This window comes from Nomascus leucogenys, chromosome 12 (genome assembly GCF_006542625.1).
Source record: "Nomascus leucogenys isolate Asia chromosome 12, Asia_NLE_v1, whole genome shotgun sequence".
NCBI lineage: Eukaryota > Metazoa > Chordata > Mammalia > Primates > Hylobatidae > Nomascus > Nomascus leucogenys.
The window spans coordinates 58,437,774-58,462,000 of record NC_044392.1 but is presented as its reverse complement, the minus strand read 5'-3'; the positions used below and the strand labels follow the sequence as shown (position 1 = coordinate 58,462,000).

The 24,227-nt window shown below is 35.1% G+C and overlaps 1 protein-coding gene across 2 annotated transcripts in view; it reads left to right on the top strand.

Annotated features, from left to right (window-relative positions):
• The window catches only part of MAN1A2 (mannosidase alpha class 1A member 2), a 176,458-nt gene extending 153,398 nt beyond the window's left edge, over positions 1-23,060 (top strand). For both annotated transcript variants that reach the window (XM_030824769.1, XM_030824770.1), the window contains exon 13: positions 17,014-23,060. In XM_030824769.1, coding sequence (XP_030680629.1) covers positions 17,014-17,146 — 133 coding nt within the window. In that variant the 3' untranslated portion in view covers positions 17,147-23,060. The remainder of the gene's footprint in view (positions 1-17,013) is intronic.
• Positions 23,061-24,227: the final 1,167 nt, after the last annotated feature.

The window sequence follows — 24,227 nt, the reverse complement described above, 5'->3', positions numbered from 1 at the left end:
TAGTACAGGAAATAAAACACATGCAATATATACAACAAATTTTAAATACATTAAGTGCATAAGAGAAATATTAACAAAATGCAGAAGTCTTTTAGAGAAGAAAGAGTTTGCTTAACCTGGAAAACAAGGGAAGACTTCCTGGAAGTAGTAGCATTTGAACTAGACTTGAAGGCAAGATGGGTAAAATAGGATGAACTGGTATTCAGGGGAATAGCTATAAGGTAGACCATGGGATATTAAGAATGAGATGAGAGCTCTAAAGGTGGAATTGACAAACCTGAATATCTAATTAGATATAAGGAGATTCAGTAAGAAGAAAGAATCAGAGATATTAAAGTTTCCAGTGCCAACCTGACTACAGTTTCTAATCAGCATGTTAGTGTCTTACTTTTAAATATTAATAAACAGTATTGACTTAGAAATGTTTATTGAACTATAAACATGTAAGATTTGGCATATTTGTGTATGTACATTATACTTTGACTTTTAAAGTTCAAAATATGAATATAACAAGGCTAAGAAAATATCCAAAAATAGAAGGATATATTTCCAGCTTGAAAGACACCATCAAGATCCCAGCATAGAAGATGAACACAGACCCACACCAAGGCACAGCACCTTGGAATTTCAAAACCACTGGGGTTAAAGGAAAGATCTCAGCTTCCACAGGGAGAGAGAATAGAATAAAGTCTCGTAGATCTGGATTCAGAGTGGCTTCAGACCTCTCAAGAACAGTCATGGAAGCTAGAAGCGTTGGAGCAGTTGATTCATGAGAGAAAATTAATTCCAACTTAGAATTCTGGGTTTTTAGCCATGTAAGGTATCAAAAATCCACTTCCAATCCTCTTTCTCAGTAAGTTTTTGGAGGATATGCTCCATGAAAACTGGATATAAACCAAAAAAGAAGACATGAATACAGGAAAGAAGTGAAAGGAAGATTAAGGGATAATATATTGAGATTGAGGAGGACAGAGGCTCTAGAGAGATTTCTTCAAGATTAAATGTATAGACTGTTTATTTCTGAGTATTTTGAGACAAGAATTAGTTGCTGAAGATTTTAGGTGCATTATTACTAATAAATACAAGTCAGCTTGCTTTTTAAATAAGGGGAGGAGTCGTGTAAGAAAGAAAAGCCATGAATAGCTTTTAGTTAACATATGAACTTGTTTAAAGACACTTGGTTGGAGTCTTGATTGTTTTGTAAGAAGAGCTAAATGGTACTGCTGTCCCCTCTCCAGCTGCAAGAAAGAGAAATATGTTCTTTGATAATGGCTTTTGTCCCTCCAAGGATTGTTTTATTCATGGTTTTAGTGAAATAGCAGTTGGTCAAAAGTCTCTTAAGCTGAAAGAATTGCGAGGAAATTAGCAGACAGAACACCAAGACTCCTAGGAGCGGTTTTCTAGCAGTAGCACTTGAATTGTTGAATGAATATCTCCCACATGGATTCTCTATAGTTCTGTCACTTTATACCATTTACTGTCGTAAGCCTCTTATCAAAAACTTTGAAGGAGTGTATTATTTTATATATGTACTTCAGTGTCTACACCCATTCACCTAGATCTTTCATTGAATTAGATTTTCATTGCACCTTACCTCAATTCTGTTGCACATTTATTTAAAGATCTGATAAACTGAGAAAAGTATACATTTTGAGGATACATTTCAACCATTTTTTTCTGAGTTCGTATATATCAGGCATTAGGCAGCTCAGAAATCGCAAGTTAGTTGGAAACATAGTCTTTAACAAATTTGTTATTAAAGGAAAGAGAAATAGCATAAAATTAAGATCAAATTTATCACCACAGTATGTCTACTTTCACTGGTATCAAAGTCTCTGGGGCAGAAATTATGTCTGTGTCTCTTGCTTCTGTGCTTTTTTCCTCCCTATCTCTTGAAATTCAAACTTTGAATATAGTAGTAAAGTTCTGGAAAGCTATATAAGAATATGTCTTATATTCCTATATATACTTATATACTTAAGAATAAGTAATCTTAAATAATGAGAGTTATGGACAAAGATTTATGTACAGAGATGTTTATTGCTGTTATAAAAATAAGTCGTTATTTGTTACATAATAGCTGAATGGTTAAGTAAATTATGGGACATCCACAATAGTATCATGAAGCCAAAACAATTGTATTTTTATAGACTTTTCACAGTATAATATTAAGTGGGCTATTAAGTCCACATGTGCATACGTAACACATAGATGAACATGTTAATAGTATTTCAACAATATCAAAATGTGAACTGTAGTTTAGCTTAATTGAAGTTTAGTTTTTAAAAATACTTTTTGCCTCTGTAAATATTTAAAAACATCTTTAAAAATACTCTATTTTGAAAAAAATAGGCTGTATCCCTGCTAAGTACCAAAACTAAGTTTCTGTAGAGCAAAGCTTTAAATATTAAAAAAAGAAATAAAATCATGAAACAATTGGAAATTTTTTTCAACCCCGGGGATGAAGATGGCATGATGCAAACCCCAGAAATCATTGAAGAAAAGATTGATAATTTAATTACATAAAAATAGAAAACATCTGTACAAAAAAAAATTACTAAGTAAAGTAAAAGACAGATGGCACACTGGGAAAACATTTCTTAAAATTAGAAATTATTAAGAAAAAATACTAAGCCTACTAAAAAAGGTAGTAGCAGTTCTTAGAAAAGAAATGGCTGTAAATACATGAAGAATGCTTGATCCACTTGTAAGAAATAAATGAAATAATTGATCAGATACTATGTTTTATTTACTATCACGCTGCTTAAGATTTAAAAGTTTGTGTTCTGGTGTTGGCAAGGATGTAAGAATCTAGTCACTTTCAAACACTCTAAGTGAGAGTACACTGGAAGTATATTCTTTTTCGTTGTTGTTGTTAAGGAAGCAAGGTCCACCCGTGGCCCCTGCCCCGACTTGGAAGTATATTCTTAAAATATCCTTAAGTGTGTATTATCAATACTTCATTTGTCCTGATAGTCTATGTGAAATATTAATATCCTCAGTGCTTTAGTTTAGTGTTTGAGTTAGAACAAGCATGCATGCAGTCAACGTGTTTGTTGAGCTATATATACATAACAGCATAGCACTTGTCATATTAAAATCAGTTGTGTAAACACTATAATGTGTAGCTCTACTACAATGTGTAGCTCCTAAAAAATCAAGTTGTTTTTTTTTTTTTTTTTTGAGACGGAGTCTAGCTCTGTCGCCCAGGCTGGAGTGCAGTGGCGCAATCTCGGCTCACTGCAAGCTCCGCCTCCTGGGTTCACCCCATTCTCCTGCCTCAGCCTCTCTGAGTAGCTGGGACTACAGGTGCCCCCACCACGCCCGGCTAATTTTTTGTATTTTTAGTAGAGACGGGGTTTCACCGTGGTCTCGATCTCCTGACCTCGTGATCCGCCCGCCTCGGCCTCCCAAAGTGCTGGGATTACAAGCGTGAGCCACCGCGCCCGGCCCAAAATCAAGTTGTTTTTAATACAGCTTTTTTTGAATTATAAAAATAGCATGTGGATATTGCAAAATGAGTTAAATAGTGTAGAACTGAAGAAATGACAAAAAAAAAATAAGTTTCTTTGTGCCTCACATCCAATCTCACTTCCCAAAGAGAATAATTATTAAATAGTTCTTGATATAGCCTTCTGGAAATTTTCTGGATATATGCAAACATATAAAAAGATATATAATATATATCCTTTAGCCTTTTTTCTCCATATATAAGATTATATATACCTATTATTCTGAAACTTGCATTTTCACCTTTTTATCTAGGAAAGGTTTCCATATTGGCATATATAAATCCACTGAGGAATGTTTTATAATTTGTTTAATCAGTACCCTATTGTTAGATATAGAACTTGGTTCTGTTTTTTTGCTCTTATAAATAGTGCTGCAGTGAATGTCCTTTTACATATATCTCTGCTCCCTGTGTGAAGATAAATGTTGGTTAGATTCCTAGAAGTAAAATGGATGACTAGGGCAGTGGCATGTGCATTTGATATAACTATAATTAAGCAAAATGAGCTGAGAGAGCGAACTCTTCAGAAAACTTCTCAGAGAATTTCAGAAAATTAATTAGAAATGGTTAAAATCAGATGGGTATTCTGAGAAGTATGGAAACATTTAGGCACTACCTGATAGTGTGTAGTAAGATTTGAATGAACAAACCTTTTGTTTTAAGTAAATCTTAGACAACAGAGTAACTCACTTAAAACTTGTTTTCTGTAGGTTAAGAACACAGATGAAAAGTCACACAATCAGATTCTTAGGAAGTAAATGGAATGAAAGTTTCAGTGTTTGCTCACCCTTTTAAACTAGTGCTTTCTGGAATCCTTAATTCCACCTCTTTGTTCTTTATCAAGATGTGAGCTCTTTTTCTACTAAGTAAATAGTGATTAAAATATATAGACAATACAAATGTAATATAGGAAATGATTTATCCAACAAATGTTTGTTGTTAAGTGCCTGATGTGTGCCAGCTGTTTTGTATGCTAGGGCTACATCAATGAATATAAAATAATCCTGACATAAAATAAGTTACATCCTAAAAATTTCATTCACTCTCTCCCTAACTTATAATTATGCTGTTTTGAGTGCCTGCCTGTAAAAATATGCCCTATGTGTATTATCCAAACACTTCATTATTCTTTGTCCTTGCCCTCCTTTATTTTTCTTCATAACACTAACATCATCTGTATTAGTCCATTCTCACACTGCTATAAAGAACTGCCCAAGACTGGGTAATTTATAAAGAAAAGAGGTTTAATTGACTCACAGTTCTGCATAACTGGGGAAGCCTTAGGAAACTTAAATCGTGGCAGAAGGGGAGGCAGGCACATCTTACGTGGTGGCAGGAAAAAGAGCATGTGAAGGAGGATCTGTCAAACATTATAAAACCATCAGATCTCATGAGAACTCATTATCAGGAGAACAATATGGGGGAAACCACCCCCATGATCCAGTCACCTCCCACCACATCCCTCCCTCTACATGTGGGGATTATAGGGATTACAATTCGAGATGAGATTTGGGTGGGACACAGAGCCAATCCATATCACCATCTGACATAGGTGTGTGGTGTTCTTGTTTGGTAGAGATGCAGGTCTTGCTAATTGCCCAGGTTGGTCTTGAACTCCTAGGATCAAGCAGTCCTCCTACCTTAGCCTCCCGAAGTGCTGGGACTACGGGTGTGAGTCATCATGCTCAGCCTAGATGGATTTTTTTTTTTTAATCTATCTTCCAGTAGAATGTAAGCTTCATAGCTGTAGGGACTTTTCCTTTTAACTGCTATGATCTCCCTAGCACCTAGCACATGAGGCACTCAGTAAATATGTATTGAGTTTGTTGATAAATTTTTAGTCTGTTAGGCAAGAAAAGAACTTGGCTAAATTGCATCTTTACTCTGATCACTCTTTAGTTTTTAATTATATCATTTTATCAGTTGCGTTTAAGGCATTACCTGATCATCCTGTATACAATTTCAAATTGTTCCCTTACTCCCTCTTATTTTTCCCTGCTTTACTTTTCTTCATAGCACCTATCTTCCAACATAGCACATAATTTTCTTAAGCATTCCCCAATTAGAATATACACTACATGAAGAGTTTACAGTATTTTTGTATATTTGGGTTATTGTTTTATCCCCAGTATCTACAGTAGGGCCACTCATATAATATGTATTTCAGTATTAAATGTTTGCTGAATAAAGGATTGAATCATTTGATTTCAAAGGAGACAACTAAAAAACCCCAGCAATTTTATAAGATCTTGTATATAATAAGAGTAGGAGGGGCAAAGAGAATAATAGACCTACTTTACTTCCTGGTTGGGGCTTAGAGCTTCATCTCAAAATTCACTTAGTTTTAGGAGGTGGCTGATAATGAGTCAAAGAATTGATAAAGCAAGAAGAAGGGACCCAAGGAAAAATGTGAAAGCTGAGGATGTCAGGGCTGTGAATTTGTTTTCAGTAGAGAGTCAAAGGTCCGGATGCCCACATAAAGGAGAAAAGCAGAAACAGTACAAACTAACTGTTGTTAGAAGTTACACAAAGTTGGTAACCTAGAAAAGTGGTTCTCAAACCTGAGTGTGCATCAGAATCACCTGGAAGGCCTCTTAAAACATGGGATGCTGGGCTCTGTTGACAGAGTTTCTGATTAATAGGTCTAGAGTGGGGCCTAAGAATTTGCGTTTTTAACAAGTTCCCAGGTGATGCTGATGCTGCTGGTCTGGGGGAATCACACTTTGAGAACCACTGACATCTGTGACCCAGTAAAACACTTATGGAGGCAATTAGGGATTAAGAAATTAACTATACTGGCAGAGAACCTAGCATAAAGTCAGGTGGGCAAGTCTTTGCTTAACTGCTATATTTATGTAGTTCAGTCTCTTCAAATATGTATACTGGAAGACCAGAACCGTGGTCTTCACATTTTTAAGTGCTTCCTATGTCCTGACACAATGCAATCTAAATATTAGGCACTGGGATACACACATACATACACACACACACACACACACGAGCATGTAGGAACACACAGTGAATTTCACTTCTACTATTTAATATAAGCATTTTTCCAGTTTCAAAAGTTTAATCTTTGAAATATGCTTGCAAATTTCTTTTGCTACAGTAGAGGGAGCTGCAACCCAAATTTTACTTATGTAGCAATACACAATAAGGCTATTCTTCTCCATCCTTGTTCATTAGTCTTTTAAAAAAAACTTTTAAAATCAGCTTTATTGAAATATGTTAAGTGTACAGTTTATTGCATTTTGGCAAGTGTTTAAGCCTGGGTAAACATCAGCCTTAGTTGATACATGGAACATTTCCATTCTAATTTGGCAGTCAGTTCTACCCACCCCCAAACTTTTATCTGCTTTCTGTCACTATAGATTGCTGCTTGTAGAATTTCATATAATTTGAATCATGCAGTATTAGGGAGGAGGTAAAGGATAATCATTGTTTAAGGGGTATAGAGTTTGAGTTTTACAAGGTGAACAATGTGAATATACTCAACACTACTGAACTGTATGCTTTAAAATGGTTAAGGTGGTAAATTTTATGTTACGTGGCTTTTACCACAATAACATTTATGTCTGGCTTTTCTTACATAATATTTTTTAGGTTAATCCATGTTGCATTTATCAATAGTTCATTCCTTTCTATTGATGAGTATTATGCTCTTATTTGGATATACCACATTTTATTTGTCCATTCACTTTTCGATGGTCTGTTAATCATGTGTTTTTGAAAGGAATCAGAAAAAAAGAATTGTTTACGATTTGGCTACACTTAATCTTGCTCTTAATTTTTTCTTTCTAGTAATTTTCAAATTCATCCCTTAAAAGTAATTTCATCTAATTTACTATTATTAAATAAATATTATAAAATAATTTGCTATTTATTAAATTAAAATTCGAAATATTTTTAATCTGGTGCTTCTAAAAGCAGAAATGTAGGAGCTAAAATTTGTGGCAACAGTTTTTCTCTCAAAACTCAGGTAAATATTGTTGCCTGCAGTTTATTGCCCTAAGTTTGTCCTGGTTTTTAAAAAAATTTCATTGTCTTCTAGTTCTTCCTTTGCAAACAATTTTACTAAGCAAGTTATTCTTGATATTTAGTTTGGTTTGCTAACTTACTTTTTCTAAGGGAACGTGTTGTAGTAGTGTAAAGAAAGCTAGTAATAAATGAATAGAGTAATAGATTCATGATACCAACTTGATACCAATTTGTGATACCAGCTTACCTCTAGGAGGTAAGTATATGTGCACTTCACTGTAAAATTCTTCCAACATTTCTATGTTTGGAAGTTTTACAGGCCAGACACAGTGGCTCACGCCTGTAATCCCAGCACTTTGGGAGGCCAAGGCGGGCGGATCACCTGAGTTCAGGAGTTCGAGACCAGCCTGGCCAACATGGTGAAACCCCGTCTCTACTAAAAATACAAAAATTAGCCGGGCATGGTGGTGCATGGCTGTAATCTCAGCTACTTAGGAGGCTGAGACAGGAGAATCACTTGAACCTGGGAGGCAGAGGTTGCAGTGAGCCAAAATCATGCCACTGCACTCTAACCTGGGGGACACAGCAAGACTCCATCTCAAAAAAGAAAAAAAAGAAGAAAGTTTTATAAAATATTGGGCGCCAAAGGGAGGGGAAAACTAGTAAATTATCCAGAATAGGTATTGGTACTGATGTTATTGTCGTATCTTCTCATAGTTTTAATTCTCTCTTTTACTGCTATTGTTATCTTCATTTGCTTATGAAGTTATTCTCAGTATAAGCAAATGAATGCACAGTTAGCTAGCTATCGGACTATTAAAGCAAATTCCCTGAGCAAGGTTTTGAAGTAAGTTCAGAGAAAACTCTGTTAGTGGCTTTGTCCATAAAACATCAATAGTAGTATGACTTTTAAATTTCTAAGCAAAAGTGACTAAGTAATATATTTTGGAGAGAGAGAATCAGTGGGATCATTGTGGGTGAGGATTCTCAGATGAGGGGAAAAAAGGGTTAGAGAAGACTGAAAAACAAAGCCACTATTTCCTTTTGTTTATCTTTTATCTTGTCTGTAACTGGATCTTGAAATTAGCCTCCTACCATGAGAGAACTATTTTTCCAGCTGGATGAAAAAAGTAACATTAAGTCCCCTATTCTGCTGTTTTCTGCTCACTTACTCCTGGAGACAAGCTAAGTCAAATCAATATGTACTTATTAAGTACCTGCTTTCTCAGAGTTGTATTTGAGAATTAAAGTATATGAAACATATACTCTACCCATAAAGAGCTTGGAGTCTGGTTTAGAAATCTCTTACATTTAGGCATGGACAAATTTAATAAAAGTACAAAGTATATATGCAGTTGGCCCTCCATATCAATGGGTTCATGGATTCAACCAACCATGGATTGAAGACATAGTTTTTTAAAAATTACATCTGTTTTGAGCATGTATATATCTTTTTCTTGTCATTATTCCCTAGGCAATATAATATAACAACTATTTACATAGATTTAAAGTGTATGGGAGCATATGCATTGGTTATATGAATATACTATACCATTTTATATCAAGGATTTGAGCATTCAAGGATTTTTGTATCTGTGAGAGGTCCTGGAACCAATCCCCCATAGATACTGAGGGACAACTGTATTTGGTGCTAAATAGAAAATAAATGTTTTAGAAATTCAGAGAAGGGAATTTTGGTGCAGGCTAGAGTAGTCATGAAGAAAGACTAAAATGATGCTGAATTAGTAAGATGTTAATAGGTGGGGTAAAACAGAAAGTAGAGTTTGAAAAGAAGGATTCAGCCTGAAAAAATACCTTTAAAAAAACACTAAAGAAACTAGACTGACTAAAGTACATTCACTAGGAGAAGTAGTAGGAAATAAGAGTTTTAGAATCAAAATCAGGGAAGCAGCATGGATGACCCTTGAGGACATTATGCTAAGTGAAATAAGTCAGCCATAAAAAGACAAATATGGGGTGATTCCACTTCTATGAGGTCTCTAAAGTAGTAACATTTATGGAAACAAAGTAGAATGTTGGTTACCAGGGACCTGGGGAGGGGAATGGAAATGAGTTTTAGTTTTGCAAAGAACAGCATGAATACATTTAATACTACTGAACTATATGCTGAAAAATGGTGAAGATGGTAAACTTTATGTCATGTGTTTATTACCACAATAAAAAAAAGTAAGGAAAGCAATGGCATGCTAGAAAGGGAATTATAAGATAAAATGCAAAGCACTCATACTTTAACTCCAGCCTCCTCTCCTCCAACCCCTTCAATCCAACTTTTCCCCTCTTTAAAATTATCTTTCTCCTATCCCACTGTTTCCCTCCATTATTCCTAAAATATTAATATTGATGGCAAAATCACATTTGAAATATTACCTTGATATATAATTTATTTGGATTCTTGCAGTAATTTAAAATAACAAATTATATTCCAGGTAAACAAATATGGCTAAGATGAAACTAGAACCCCAAAGGAAGAAAAGTAACTGGTTATTTTAAATTACTACTACAAATGCAGTTGGATTAAAGAAAATATAGATGTATTTAATGTCCATTTTCACAAAAGTCTAGGAAGTCATGGTATGAAGACAGAAAGGAGCTAGTCATCATGAAGAATCAGAAAGGATTTCTAAGAACAAGTTCTTGCTGGACCATCTAATGTTCTTTTTGGATTGTATTAATAATAGACATGAGGGTAGGGGATTCCATGAACATAATTACATGGCATTCAGCAAATTGTTTGACACAGTCTCTCACAATGGATGAGTGGAACTTCTGCTTACTCTAAAGATGGAACCAGATTTACCCTTCTGCCTGAAATAAATGACAAAATATATGTGAAACAATGGTTTTGAAACACCAGACAGGAGGCAATGAAGGACAGTAATCTCTGAGAGATAGGAAACAAATGAAGTGAGCCCTGTAATTGCCCCAGCTGACTGTCTTGATAGAGTTTCCAGGACATGATACAGGGAGGGGACTTGAGACAAAGCCCAGAGTGCTCCCTGAGGAGATGAAGCTGTGAGTGTGGGGAAACTAAGGTAGCTAGAATTCACAGGACAGTACCAGAGAGAAGAGAGCTGCAGAGAGAAATAACCAAGGGAACACACTGGAGTGTTCAGCAGAGTGCTGATCATCACGTGCATGTGAAGAACCTACCTGAGGTGAGGGAAAGAATCATCCTAGAGGATTAAAGGCAGCAGTTTCTGGCACTCACATAGGGCCACATAGGGTTGCAAGAACAGTGCCTGTTACCAGCAACCAGACTGGAAAAATTCATATTCAAGTGGCACTGGGTAGAGTGAGTACTCAGGAAGGTGCTGCCTCAATAGTGGGGAATAACCTGCTGCTTTGGACCTATGTAGCAAATAATGAAAGCAAGACCTGAAAGGATCAGACTGTTTCTAAGTGATCTAACTACATCCCTGAACAAAACTCAAGATTTATATAAAGGAATATAAAAATAATTACCACTCAACAAAGTAAAATCTGTAACGTCTAGCATCTTAGTCAAAGATTAGCATGTATGCCGAGAGGCAGTACAATGTGATGAATAATTATGAGAATAAAACCAACTTAGAACTGATAAAGATGTTAGAATTAGTAGACAATGACAGTTAAAATATTTATGATAACTATGTTCCCTCTATTCAAAAAGTTAAGTAGAGACCTAGAAGGTATAAAAACCCAAATCAAATTTCTCTAAACAAAAACTGTAATGTTTGAATTGAAAAATATACCAGATGAGATTATTAGCCCGTTAGACATTGCAGAAGTAAAAATTAGTGAACTTGAAGATTTAGCAATGAAACTATCCAAAATGAAACAAGAGCAAAAAATAAGAATCTGATAAAAATAGAAAGTTATCAGTGATGAGCTATGAGACAACTTACAGTGGCTTAAAATACATGAATTTAGAATCTCCAAAGAAGAGGACACAAGAAGGTGGACCCAAAAAAAACCCTTTTTTTGAAGAAATAATGGCAAAAAACTTTCCAAACTTGGTGTAAACTATTTACCCACAGATCCAAGAAGCTAAACAAACTCCAAGCACGAGAAACATGAATGAAGAAAACTTCACCAAGACACATTATAATCAAATTGCTCAAAACCAGGGGTAAAGAAAAAAATATTTAAAGCAACCAGAGGAGAAAGAAAAATTAGGTAAAAAGGAACAAATATAAAAATGGCAGCAAGAATCAACCATGGAATTTTAAACCATCTGATGTAGGAAATTGAAAGATTTAAAGTAATTTTAATGAGGATCTTTATATCATGACAGTTCATGAATTTCATAAAAATAAAAATATTTGCCACTGAAGATTGATCCAAATTCTGAAAAAAGCAAGAGTTTACTATAAAACAATGACAAAAACCTATTATAAAGAAGCTCATCTGATTACCTAGTGAAAATGCATAATTTAAAAAAACTCAAAAAGTGCCAACATGAACTATCTAAGAATAAAAGAAAACTTGTTATTTAGCAGCACATATACTTTGGCAATGAATACTGGAGAAAAGATAAAACTATTTTTACTTTTCACATTGTTCTTGGAAAATCACTGTTCAAATCCCTTTTATAAGTACGTATTTACTAATAAAAACATGGTAACAGAAAGGGGTGTAGTATATTTTAAATGTTATATGTTTTCTTTTATGATGAAATGTTACGGATGGCCCACATCTTTTATGAGGTGAAACCATTCTGTAAAAATATTAGCAAAAGAAAGTAAAATTGATTAAAAAAAACAGTAAAGAAGAAAAAATTTTTAAAAAGAATGATAGTTGCTTTAAACTTTAAAACAACAGCAATTAAAAGAGACAGAGGTACATTATATAATGATAAAAGGTCTTGTCCAACAGGAAAATGTCACAATCCTAAACATATATGCACCTAACACTGGAGCTCCCAAATTTACAAAACAATTACTGATAGACCTAAGAAATCAGATAGACAGCAACAAAACAATAATGGAGGACTTCAGTACTCCACTGACAGCACTAGACAGGTCAACAAGACAGAAAGTCAACAAAGAAACAATGGATTTAAACTATATCCTGGAACAAATGGACTTAACAGATATATACAGAACATTCCATCCGACAACCGTAGAATACACAGCCTGTTCAACAGCGCATGGAACTTTCTCCAAGATAGACCATATGATAAGCCATAAAACAAGCCTTAATAAATTTAAGAAAATTGAAATTCTATCAAGGCCTCTCTCAGACCACAGTGGAATAAAACTGGAAAGCAACTCCAAAAGGAACCTTCAAAACCATGCAAATACATAGAAATTAAATAACCTGTTCCTGAATGAGCATTGAGTCAAAAATGAAATCAAGATGGAAATTTAAAAATTCTTTGAATTGAACGACAGTAGTGACACAACCTATCAAAACCTCTGGGATACAGCAAAGGCAGTGCTAAGAGGAAAGTTCACAGCCCTAAATGCCTACATCAGAAAGACCAAAAGAGCACTAACTGACATTCTAAGATCACACCTCAAAGAACTAGAGAAACAAGAACAAACCATACCCAAACCTAGCAGAAGAAAGGAAATAACCAAGATCAGAGCAGAATTAAATGAAATTGAAACAAAAAAAAAAATACAAAAGATGAATGAAACAAAAAGCTGGTTCTTTGAAAAGATAAAATTGATAGACCATTAGCAAGATTAACCAAGAAAAGAAAGAAAATTCAATTAACCTCATTAAGAAACGAAACAGGAGATACTACAACTGACACCACTGAAATACAAAAGATCATTCAAGCCTACTGTGAACACCTTTACACACATAAACTAGAAAACCTAGAAGAGGTGGATAAATTCATGGAAAAACACAACCCTCCTAGCTTAAATCAGGAAGAAATAGATACCCTGAACAGACCAACAGAGAAGCAGCGAAATTGAAATGGTAATTTAAAAATTACCAACCAAAAAAAGCCCAGGAACAGATGGATTCACAGCAGAATTCTATCAGACATTCAAAGAAGAATTGGTACCAATCCTTTGACACTATTCCACAAGACAGAGAAAGAAGTAACCCTCCCTAATTCATTCAATGAAGCCAGCATCGCCCTAATACCAAAACCAGGAAAGGACATATCCAAAAAAGAAAACTACAGACTGATATTTTTGATGAACCAGACGCCAAAATCCTTTACAAAATACTAGCGAATGGAATCCAACAACATATCAAAAAGATAATCCATCATGATCAAGTGGGTTTCATACAAGGGATGCAGGGATGGTTTAACATATGCAAGTCAATAAATGTGATATCCCACATAAACAGAACTAAAAATCACATGATGATCTCAATAGATTCAGAAAAAGCATTTGGCAAAATCCAGCATCCCTTTATGATTAAAACTCTCAGCAAAATCAGCATACAAGGGACATACCTCAATGTAATAAAAGCCATCAGGCCGGGCACGGTGGCTCACGCCTGTAATCCCAGCACTTTGGGAGGCCGAGGCAGGCAGATCACAAGGTCAGGAGATCGAGACCATCCCGGCTAACACGGTGAAACCCCGTCTCTACTAAAAACATAAAAAATTAGCCAGGCGAGGTGGCGGGCGCCTGTAGTCCCAGCTACGCAGGAGGCTGAGGCAGGAGAATGGCGTTGAACCCCAGGGGGCGGAGCCTGCAGTGAGCCGAGATCGCGCCACTGCACTCCAGCCTGGGCGACAGCAAGACTCTGTCTCAAAAAAAATAAATAAATAAATAAAAAAAATAAAAGCCATCTGTGACAAACCCACAGCAAACATAATAGTGAATGGGGAAAAGTTGAAAGCATTCCCTCTGAGAACTGGAACAAGACAAGGATGCCCACTCTCACCACTCCTCTTCAACTAGCACTGGAAGTCCTAGCCAGAGCAATCAGACAAAAGAAAGAAAGGGCATCCAAATTAGTAAAGAGGAAGTCAAACTGTCACTGTTTGCTGATGATATGATCATTTACCTTGAAAACCCTAAAGACTCCTCTAGAGAGCTCCTAGAACTGATAAAATAATTCAGCAGAGTTTCCGGATACAAAATTAATGTACACAAATCAATAGCTTTTCTATACAACAACAGCAACCAAGTGGAGAATCAAATCAAGAACTCAGCCCCTTTTACAATAGCTGCAAAAAAAAAAAAAAAAAAAAAAAAAAAACACTTAGGAATATACCTAACCAAGGAGGCAAAAGACCTTTACAAGGAAAACTACAAAACATGCTGAGAGAAGTCATAGATGACACAAACAGATGGAAACACATCCCATGCTCATGGATGGGTAGAATGAATATTGTGAAAATGACCATACTGCCAAAAGCAATCTACAAATTCAATGCAATTCCCATCAAAATACCACCATCATTCTTCACCAAACTAGAAAAAACATCCTAAAATGCATATGGAACAAAAAAAGAGCCTACATAGCCAAGGCAAGACTAAGCAAAAAGAACAAATCTGGAGGCATCACACTACCTGATTTCAGACTATACCTCAGGCCATAGTCACCAAAACAGCATGGTACTTGTATAAAAATAGGCACATAGACCAATGGAACAGAACAGAGAACCCAGAAATAAAGCCAAATAGTTACAGTCAACTGATCTTCGACAAAGCAAACAAAGTGGGGAAAAGACACCCTTTTCAACAAACGGTGCTGTGATAATTGGCTAGCCACATGTAGAAGAATGAAACTGGATCCTCATCTTTCACCTTACACAAAAATCAACGCAAGATGGATTAAGGACTTTCAGACCTGAAACTATAAAAATTCTAGAAGATAACATTGGAAAAACCCTTCTAGACATTGGCTTAGGCAAGGATTTCATGACCAAGAACCCAAAAGCAAATGCAACAAAAACAAATAGCTGGGACTTAATTAAACTAAAGAGCTTTTGCATGGCAAAAGGAAGAGTCAGCAGAGTAAACAGACAACCCACAGAGTGGGAGAAAATCTTAACGATCTATACGTCTGACAAAGGACTAATATCCAGAATCTGCAACAAACTCAAACAAATCAGCAAGAAAAAAACAATTCCATCAGAAATTGGGCTAAGGACATGAATAGACAGTTCTCAAAAGAAGATGTAGAAGTGGTCCACAAACGTGAAAAAATGCTCAACATCACTAATGATCAGGGAAATGTAAATCAAAACCACATTGCGACACCACCTTACACCTGCAAGAATGGCCATAATCAAAAAATCAAAAAACACTATATGTGGGCGTGGATGCAGTGATCAGGGAACACTTCTGCACTGCTGGTGGGAATGTAAACTTACACAACCACTATGGAAAACAGTGTGGAGATTCCTTAAATAACTAAAAGTAGAACTACCATTTGATCCAACAATCCCACTAGTAGGTATCTACCCAGAGGAAAATAAGTCATTATACAAAAAAGATTCGTGCACGCGCATGTTTATAGCAGCACAGTTCACAATTGCAAAATCGTGGAACCAACCCAAATGACCGTTAATCAATGAGTGGATAAAGAAACTGTGGTATATTTATACGATGGAATACTACTCAGCTATAAAAAGGAACCAATTAACAGCATTTGCAGTGACCTGGATGAGATTGGAAACTATTATTCTAGGAGAAGTAAATCAGGAGCGGAAGAACCAAGCATCGTATGTTCTCCCTAATATATGGAAGCTAAGCTATGAGGACACGAAGGCGTGAGAATGATACAGTAGACTTTGGGGAGTTTGGGGGAAGAGTGGGAGGGTGGCGAGGGATAAAACACTACAAATATGAGGCAGTATATACTGCTCAGGTTATGGGTGCACCAAAATCTCTCAAATCACCACTGAAGAACTTATGTAACCAAATACCACCTGTACCCCAATAACTTATGGAAAAAAATGAGTGATAGCAGAGTCCTCATCAGAACCAATATTCCTGCTGAACATAGATAGAACTAAACAAGATTTTGACAAATCAAATCTAACAACAGATTACATAGATAATACATTATGACTAAATGGGTTTATCCCAGGTGTGGAGGGTTGATTTAACGTTTGAAAATCAATCAATGAACTAAAAAAGACCACCTCAGTAGACAGAAAAATTCTTTGGCAAAATCCAACACCCATTTCTGATAAAAACTCTCAGCAAACTACGAATAGAAGGAAACTTCTTATCCTAATAAGGGCATATATGAAAAACCTACAGCTAACATCATATTGAAAAACTGAATGTGTTACTCTTAAGATTAGGAACAAGACAAAGGTGTCTGCTCTCTTCACCACGTCTGGCCGGAATTTTTTTTAAACTGTTTTATTTCAGCAGGTCTAGTTGTTCATCTTACTGGATTTCTTATACACTATTCTGAAACCTCTTGTCTTTGTGTTTAGATCATTTGGGTGACTGAGTTTTATTTCTTTGATGTTTTTCATCAAAGCTGCTCAAAATAGGTTATTGGTTTTCTGTGCCATTATAAGTGAGCTCACTTCATGTTCTTGTTGAATTCTAACTGAAGCTCATTTCTCCCCTTTTTATTTTCAGATATTTGTATCTGCTGTTCTCCGGTGATGACCTTTTACCTTTAGACCACTGGGTGTTTAATACAGAGGCTCACCCTCTGCCTGTGTTACATTTAGCCAACACCACACTTTCAGGTAATCCTGCTGTTCGATGAAAGCAGTTCCAGAAGGACCATTCTCGCCTGTGTTTTGTTTACATGGACCATTATGGAAATTAGTTTGAAGAGGCGGCTTTTGAAAACCTGGACCTCTATGTCAACATGACAGGGTGAAACTATTCCCCCTAAGACTTTTCATCTTGTAGATACATCAACTTTGAAATTATTCCATTTTATACCTGACCAAAACATGTTCTGATATGTGTAGGACAGAGACCTGGATGTGCTTTGATCATTAATGAGGTGGTCACATGAGAAATGATGCCTGTTACTACTGTATCGTTTTTAGAGTCCTGAAGTCTGGAGGCTAGACTTCCTGAAAGCAAGCCAAGAATGTAGAGCACCTTGCAGGAGTTCAAGATGGCCTTCGGAACCAATTATATATTTGTTTCCTCTTACAGTGGAGCAGCATTCAAATCAAATATTTACATATTGCTTATCACTCTTTCTCCATTTTAATAATGGAATGAACTAAAATAAACAAGAACGAAAGAATAGTATAATTGTATCAGTAACAAGAAGACTCAAAAAAGAAACAGGAGTACCTATCCCTATCTGAATTTTCAAGTTCCCCATTGGATGACCAGACTGGCAACCATTTCAAATCCCAATCTATTTCATTGAAATTTCTTGGTTAAGTTTAATTTTCTCTGGGGGCATGATCTCACAAAGAATACTCAAGTCTTTTTCTTCTTATGGAATCATCGAAACTGCTATTTATCATAATCACCACTTATGAGCCTGGGTTTGGGATTTTGTGCATGTAGTTCAGTCTAGTGTTGGTAGTATGACAGAAAGTGGGGAAAATGCTGCAGTTTGTTGCCTTGAAACCTAAGAGCAATCCTTGGTTTTGTTGGTACATGATTTTTCCAGACCAACACATCTACCGAGTAAATTTTATTCACTTTAATTTCATAATAAAGTTAGTAGAGTCACTCAACTTACAACTTTATTTATGTGGCTTGGCAAAAATCACTATACTATTAGGCAGCTCTAAATTTGCCTTGATAAGCTAAATAAATTACTTTTATAACTTACTAAAGCAAAACAAACTGGAACTTTCTAAAATATTCTATCTGGAATAGGGACAGGGGATCTTTTATTTATAATCTCATCAGTTGAGTGAGTTGTTCACAGATATTTTATGTTTTTTAATTTTCTCCAAGAATATTTATAGAATTCCAAAGAATCAGAATAGTTTCAAAATAATTTTCAGTGATAAAAGAGTGGTATAATTAATCATATTGCACTAAAACTGGGATATATCTAAGGGACTTTATCTTACTATCAGTAGGTTTTGCATTGATATTTCTTTTTAAATAAACTACTAGTTCTTTATATTTTGACAAAAAGAACTTAAATTTTATCAGGAACTGTAAGATAAATATCTAGTGCTTATAAATTTTCTGTCCTTAAATTTATGTGACAGTGCAAGATACTTTTGCTCTTTTCATTTAATATAGACATCTTCCATTGGCATTAATAAAAGTTAGAAACAGTATAATTAGTATAACATTTACTCTGAATTTGAAGATTTCATGAAACAAAGTTTGTACAAGAAGCCCACCTTGGAATTCTGAAGGCTTATTTTCTTGTTTGATAAGCTTTTCTTTTAAACTTAGCTTTTAAGTTGGGAAAAGACTTAATTAATTAATATAATATTTTCTAAGGTTGATCATCTTATACCATGAATCATTAATTTTGACAGTTCTGCTGATGATCCATAAATGATAACCACTGCAAAATTTTTCAGTATAAAATGTTTCACTGCAAAAAAATTTCAGTAGAAAATAAGGATGCAGGGCCAGTTACAATAGTCCTTGAGAGAGTTAAATTATAGCACATGTTTTGACATTGTAATATCTTTTACTCCTTGAACATTTAAATTCCTAAATGAGAAAGGTATATATATTACTGTAACTGTAGAAGGGAAAAGGGAAAGTATTTGGTTCTAAAAAATGTTAACCTTCCTCGTAAAAGTAGCACAAGCCCACTTAATGAATCACTGAGAAAAAGTGAAAAACTTGAGTTGGCAAAGATGCAGAGCAGCAGTGCAGACGGCAGTGAACTCTCTGAATTCTCTTTCACCTTGTTTAGAAGAATGCAGAGTAAAGGGACCTTCTTGGTTCCGCAGGAACTTCTCAAGGGATGAGGAGACAGAACCCCTACTTCCAAGTGCTCTATTTGTATTACCCAGATGACTGAAGCTTAAGAGAAGGCAGGGAAGTATACAAGCAGAGCCAGTTCTGGTACAAACAAAGAATTTGACAGGGACAATGGAAGGGTCTTCTTTACCACTCCTTACCTTCTGTGTGATGGAAAGATTAGAGCTTATAAAAGTACTTCCATTTTTTTTTATTCTCCTGAATACCAAAGGCAATTAAAGTCATCCACAAATGACTTGCCAGTGTCATGTTTTATTTTTGTTAGAGATTTTTAAATTATTTCCTTCAAGATCAATTCTTATCCCATATAATGCTTAGCTTCCAAGTATATTGTTTACTTTCTTCTGTCTTTTACAGCTCTTTGCATTTTGTAGACCTTAATACTCAGGTTAAATATTCATTGCATTTATAAGACCTTCTGCAAAAAGCCCAGAAATGGTCCTTTCCAGGTGCCTCTTCAAAGAGCTGACATCTTACCTTGTGCCTTTGGCACAAATGTGCAGAATAGATAGATCAGTTGGTGCATAATCGAAAAAAATAGGAATTTTGAACACCCTTCTACATTTATTTCTCTTCATTTTAGAATCACACTTTTTATGTTAAACCAGATTTATTATTATTATTATTATTATTCAACCAGTATTAAATTGTTAAAACCAAGAGAATGGGGCCCTAACCAAAAAGAAGTCTCAACTCAGAAAAATAAGTCCCCAGTCAGGTGGTTCTTACTTTCTTGTGGGTTGCACATTTTATGTCTCTCTAACATCAGCGTATTCCTGACTTTAAGCAGGTGTTTATATGTAAAATAAAACCTGGGTATCGAAGGGAAATGCATTCTTTTTACGGAGTATTGACCCTGATCCTCTATGATGTCATATAGAGCAACTCAGGGCTATACTTGCTAGATTTTAACCAAGCAGTTTGAAATATTAATCATCATCCTCTCATCTTCTCCACTCTCCATTGCCAAAGTCTTTGTCAAAACTCCAAATTTGTTGATAAAAGATTGTGTTTGCCGTTCTCATTATAATGCAGTTTCTCCTTAAGCCTGGAGTTTTTTGAATGAGTGCATGAGTAAATGAGAGAATGTGTGAACGAACATTTATGAAGTATCTAATATGTGCCAAGCATTGTGCCTGACACTTTCAATCATTAGAATGTTTTATGTGATTCCACAGCATTTTCTGTATGAGAGTAGCTCACAACATTTTAAATGTTTCCAATATGAATCGTGTTACAAAATTCTTAATTTTATATTTCATATAAATTAAAGAGGAAAAAGAAAAGGTTTATAATATATTTTAAGACAATGTGTTACTATATAATACTAACAACCATAATTGTAGTTAATAAGTAATATCTCTTGAAAATGTCAAAGAAATACTTGATTTCTGATGCAACTTTGACTAAAATATTTACTTTAGAAATAAAAACATTCTTATTTTGCTATATCACTTTAATTGCATAATTAAAAACGGTGTTTTATAGAAATGCTGGTTATTTTATATTCAAAAAGATTTTGTCACATAATTCGTGGGTAAAACTTGCAGTTGTAAATTGTCTCTGCTCTGGTATGGGCCCTATTAATAGTCCCATGCTGTTAAATATAAAGAAAAATATACTAAAATATTCAAAGTTCCAAATAACAGTTCCTAGTAATAGTATTTTGAGTTATTTTTCTTTAGGTTTCCTTATACTCAAATTGGCTAGCTCCTATCTTTTCCTCTCTCTCTCTCTCTCTCTCTCTCTATATATATATATATATATATATATGAGATATATATATGAGATATATATATGAGAGATCAAGATCTGTATATGCATATAAATACGATTATACACAGATAAATTTTAATACTCTGTTAATTAACAAACACAGTTGAAAACTGGTTTCAGCTGCACAAATAAGCAGAGTATTTGAGTAACTATATATGATATAGAGAGATTTTAATCCATTTATCCTGGCTCAAGAACACTGATAAGGATGATTTTCTGTTACTTCAGCTCATTCAGATCATGATGGACATGCTCTTTTTGATCTATAACTGGTCAGCAAGCTTCCGGATAATATTTTAGGCTATGGGAGCTATACAGTCTCTCTTAGTACTCATTTCTGCTGTTGAAGTATCGAAAACAGGTAGAGATACTATGTAAAGAATGGGCGTAGCTGTGTTCCAGGAAAACTTTATTTACAAAAGCAGATGGAGGGCTGGATTTGGCCCGTGGGTCATAGTGACCCCGATCCCAAGTTTATTTTGTGTTAGACCCTCTAACCTTTGATCTGCATCTTTTCTGTTTTGATTTACGTAATTCATTTTTAAATCAAAAAGATGTGCATATATATGGTTGTGTGTATCTGTATAACCTAAAGCTATAATATTTTGTTGTCTTGAAAGTAGATATACTCTTCCTGGAGTCTGTTCAGGTTTCAGGACGATTGACTATAATGAAAGAGGCAGAATAGGGTAAGGGAAGATGGGTATGCTATCAGCCATTATCTTTGCCTTGTCATTTAATGCCATAATTTCAGATTCTCTATGTAAAACGAAGGTCTGTGTATTGTCAAAATACTATACTCTCCAAGTTCTCCTGCTCATTGACCCTTGGACCAGGATTCTGGATTGCTGGAGCTGCAGAAATTCATCCACTTGGGTACTCTTAGAGCTCTACAACAAGAATATGATAGAATGTCTGATCTTTGTGCTGCAGAAAGCAAACTTTTGAAGAATTCTAAGCAACAGAAAATGGGTTATGTGACTCACCTGCTATTTGGCAGCCACTATTCCTTTTTTAGACTGCAGAACGGTACTGTCCTGTTACCTCTAGAATAGCCTGAGTCTGAGGAGTGCAGACAAAAGATGTATCCAAAAGGAGAATCCCTTTCTCTTGCATAACTCTCCTCAATTCCTTTACAAGTCAGTAGCATTATTTCAGAATGTCTATATGCATCATTTTCAACTAAAGCATACCTCATCCTTAAACTTCCACTATTTAACAGCTAATCCATTTCAAACTTGGTTTGAGCCTAGCAATTGCAGAACTCATAAAATTGCTTGTGAAATTACACACCATATTACTAGCATGTACATTGCAGTGCACCAATCATGCTAACAGATAATAGATTTTTCTTTAAGAAATTTATCAAATATTTCACTATTTTGGGAAATTTTAGAGGAGGGGAAACCTGTATTCAGAATGATAGAGGGAGCAGAGACTTACCGTCTGTCTTCCACATTATAAATGAACTGCCTTTCCAGGTCCAACATGCTATCAGGTTGCTTCAGCTCGGTGTGAATGTAAGTGTGGGGACTCAAACACACACACCTATACACATACATAATAATATGCAGAGGATTTTAAACATTTGCAAATGTCTTGTGGCTATTTGATTTCTACAAAATTCTGTAAGATGTATACCAGAAAACATAACAAAGATAAGCTCAGTTCTTCATTGGGAAAAAATATTTTTAAAGAAAATTTAGAAGTTTTTGCTGAATTAAATAAAGTTTCTTTCATTTTAATTACTGGATTTGGAAGTTGAAATGCCATCCTTCAATATCACTGGTCTCAAATTCATTGATAGAATTTTTTCTTAAACTAATAAGTGGGGTAAGTATAATCTCCTAAATTGGTACCCACTGGCTGCTCCTCACTGGTTTCCAGTCATGTCCTCTAGTATGTGATTTTTATAAATTAAAGGTAATATTGTATATTAAAGTTCAAATAAAGATGTTCTTTAAGTGAAAGTTCTTTGTTTAGCCTTCATTTTTACCCAGTGATGACAGTTCAGTTTCTTCCTAGGTACAGAAGAGCAACGTTGGCTTTTACAGTAACTGGTGGTCATCAGTCTCTCGTTCAGAGAGTATTTCTTTTGGATCAGCTAATCTTTACATTCTTGATGTTATAGAAAGATGAAGAGCTTGCTTAGAGAGTTGTATTTTATTCCAACTGATTTTGAGAAAACAAACCATAGACTTACAACCTTATAGTATTACTGTGATGTTATCTCTAAGACCTAGTCCAGTCCAGCCTCTGAGATCCTTAAGCTTAAAGACTGCCTCAGTCACTGGACCTCATTCTGTCACATTAAAATCTGACCTGACCCTTCTTAAGTGATTTTTGGGCAAATGTAGGCCCAAAAGGCTTGCGCAATAGTATCAGCTGGACTATAGATAGTGGTTTAGTCTGTCAATACTGTAAAAGCAAAGGATATTTAAAACCCCTTACCCGGGGAGCATCAAATAAGGTAGTGGTAAAAACCTTCTGAAATAACAGCCAGTTTACATCCTTGATTTCTTAATTCTTCCTGGCACAGTGGATTTCAACTTGATCAAAATTTTAGACTTAAGAAATTACATTGTGGATGTATCAAAATTAATTGCAGACATATTTTCTGGAACAACTAAAACTAAAACAGGACCAGAAAAAATTAAAAAAATAAGGAGCTCTAAGTAACTATAATTTGATAAAATCTGAGCTTCTCTCTGTTTGCCAGATAACTGAAATATCCATCTTTATTTCATTGGATTGCAAAGGAACTGTCATTATGCAAATAGTGCTCGGAATGATTCAGATAGTGAGTGAGCCTGCACCCTTACCTCTTGGTTGACCTAACAAATTTACTTTTATTGTAAAATATATCTAACATAAAATTTGCTATTTTAACTATTTAAGTGTACAATTTGATGTCATTAATAATTACATCAGCAATGTTGTGCAACATATTGCCACTATCTATTTCTAGATTTTTCACCATTCCTAACAGAAACTGTGTAACCATTAAGCAATAACTCCCCAGTGCTCCCTTTCCTCCCCCAACTCCTGGTGTATTAGTCGGTTCTCACACTGCTAATAAAGACATACTCGAGAATGGGTAATTTATAAAGAAAAAGAAGTTTAATGGACTCACAGTT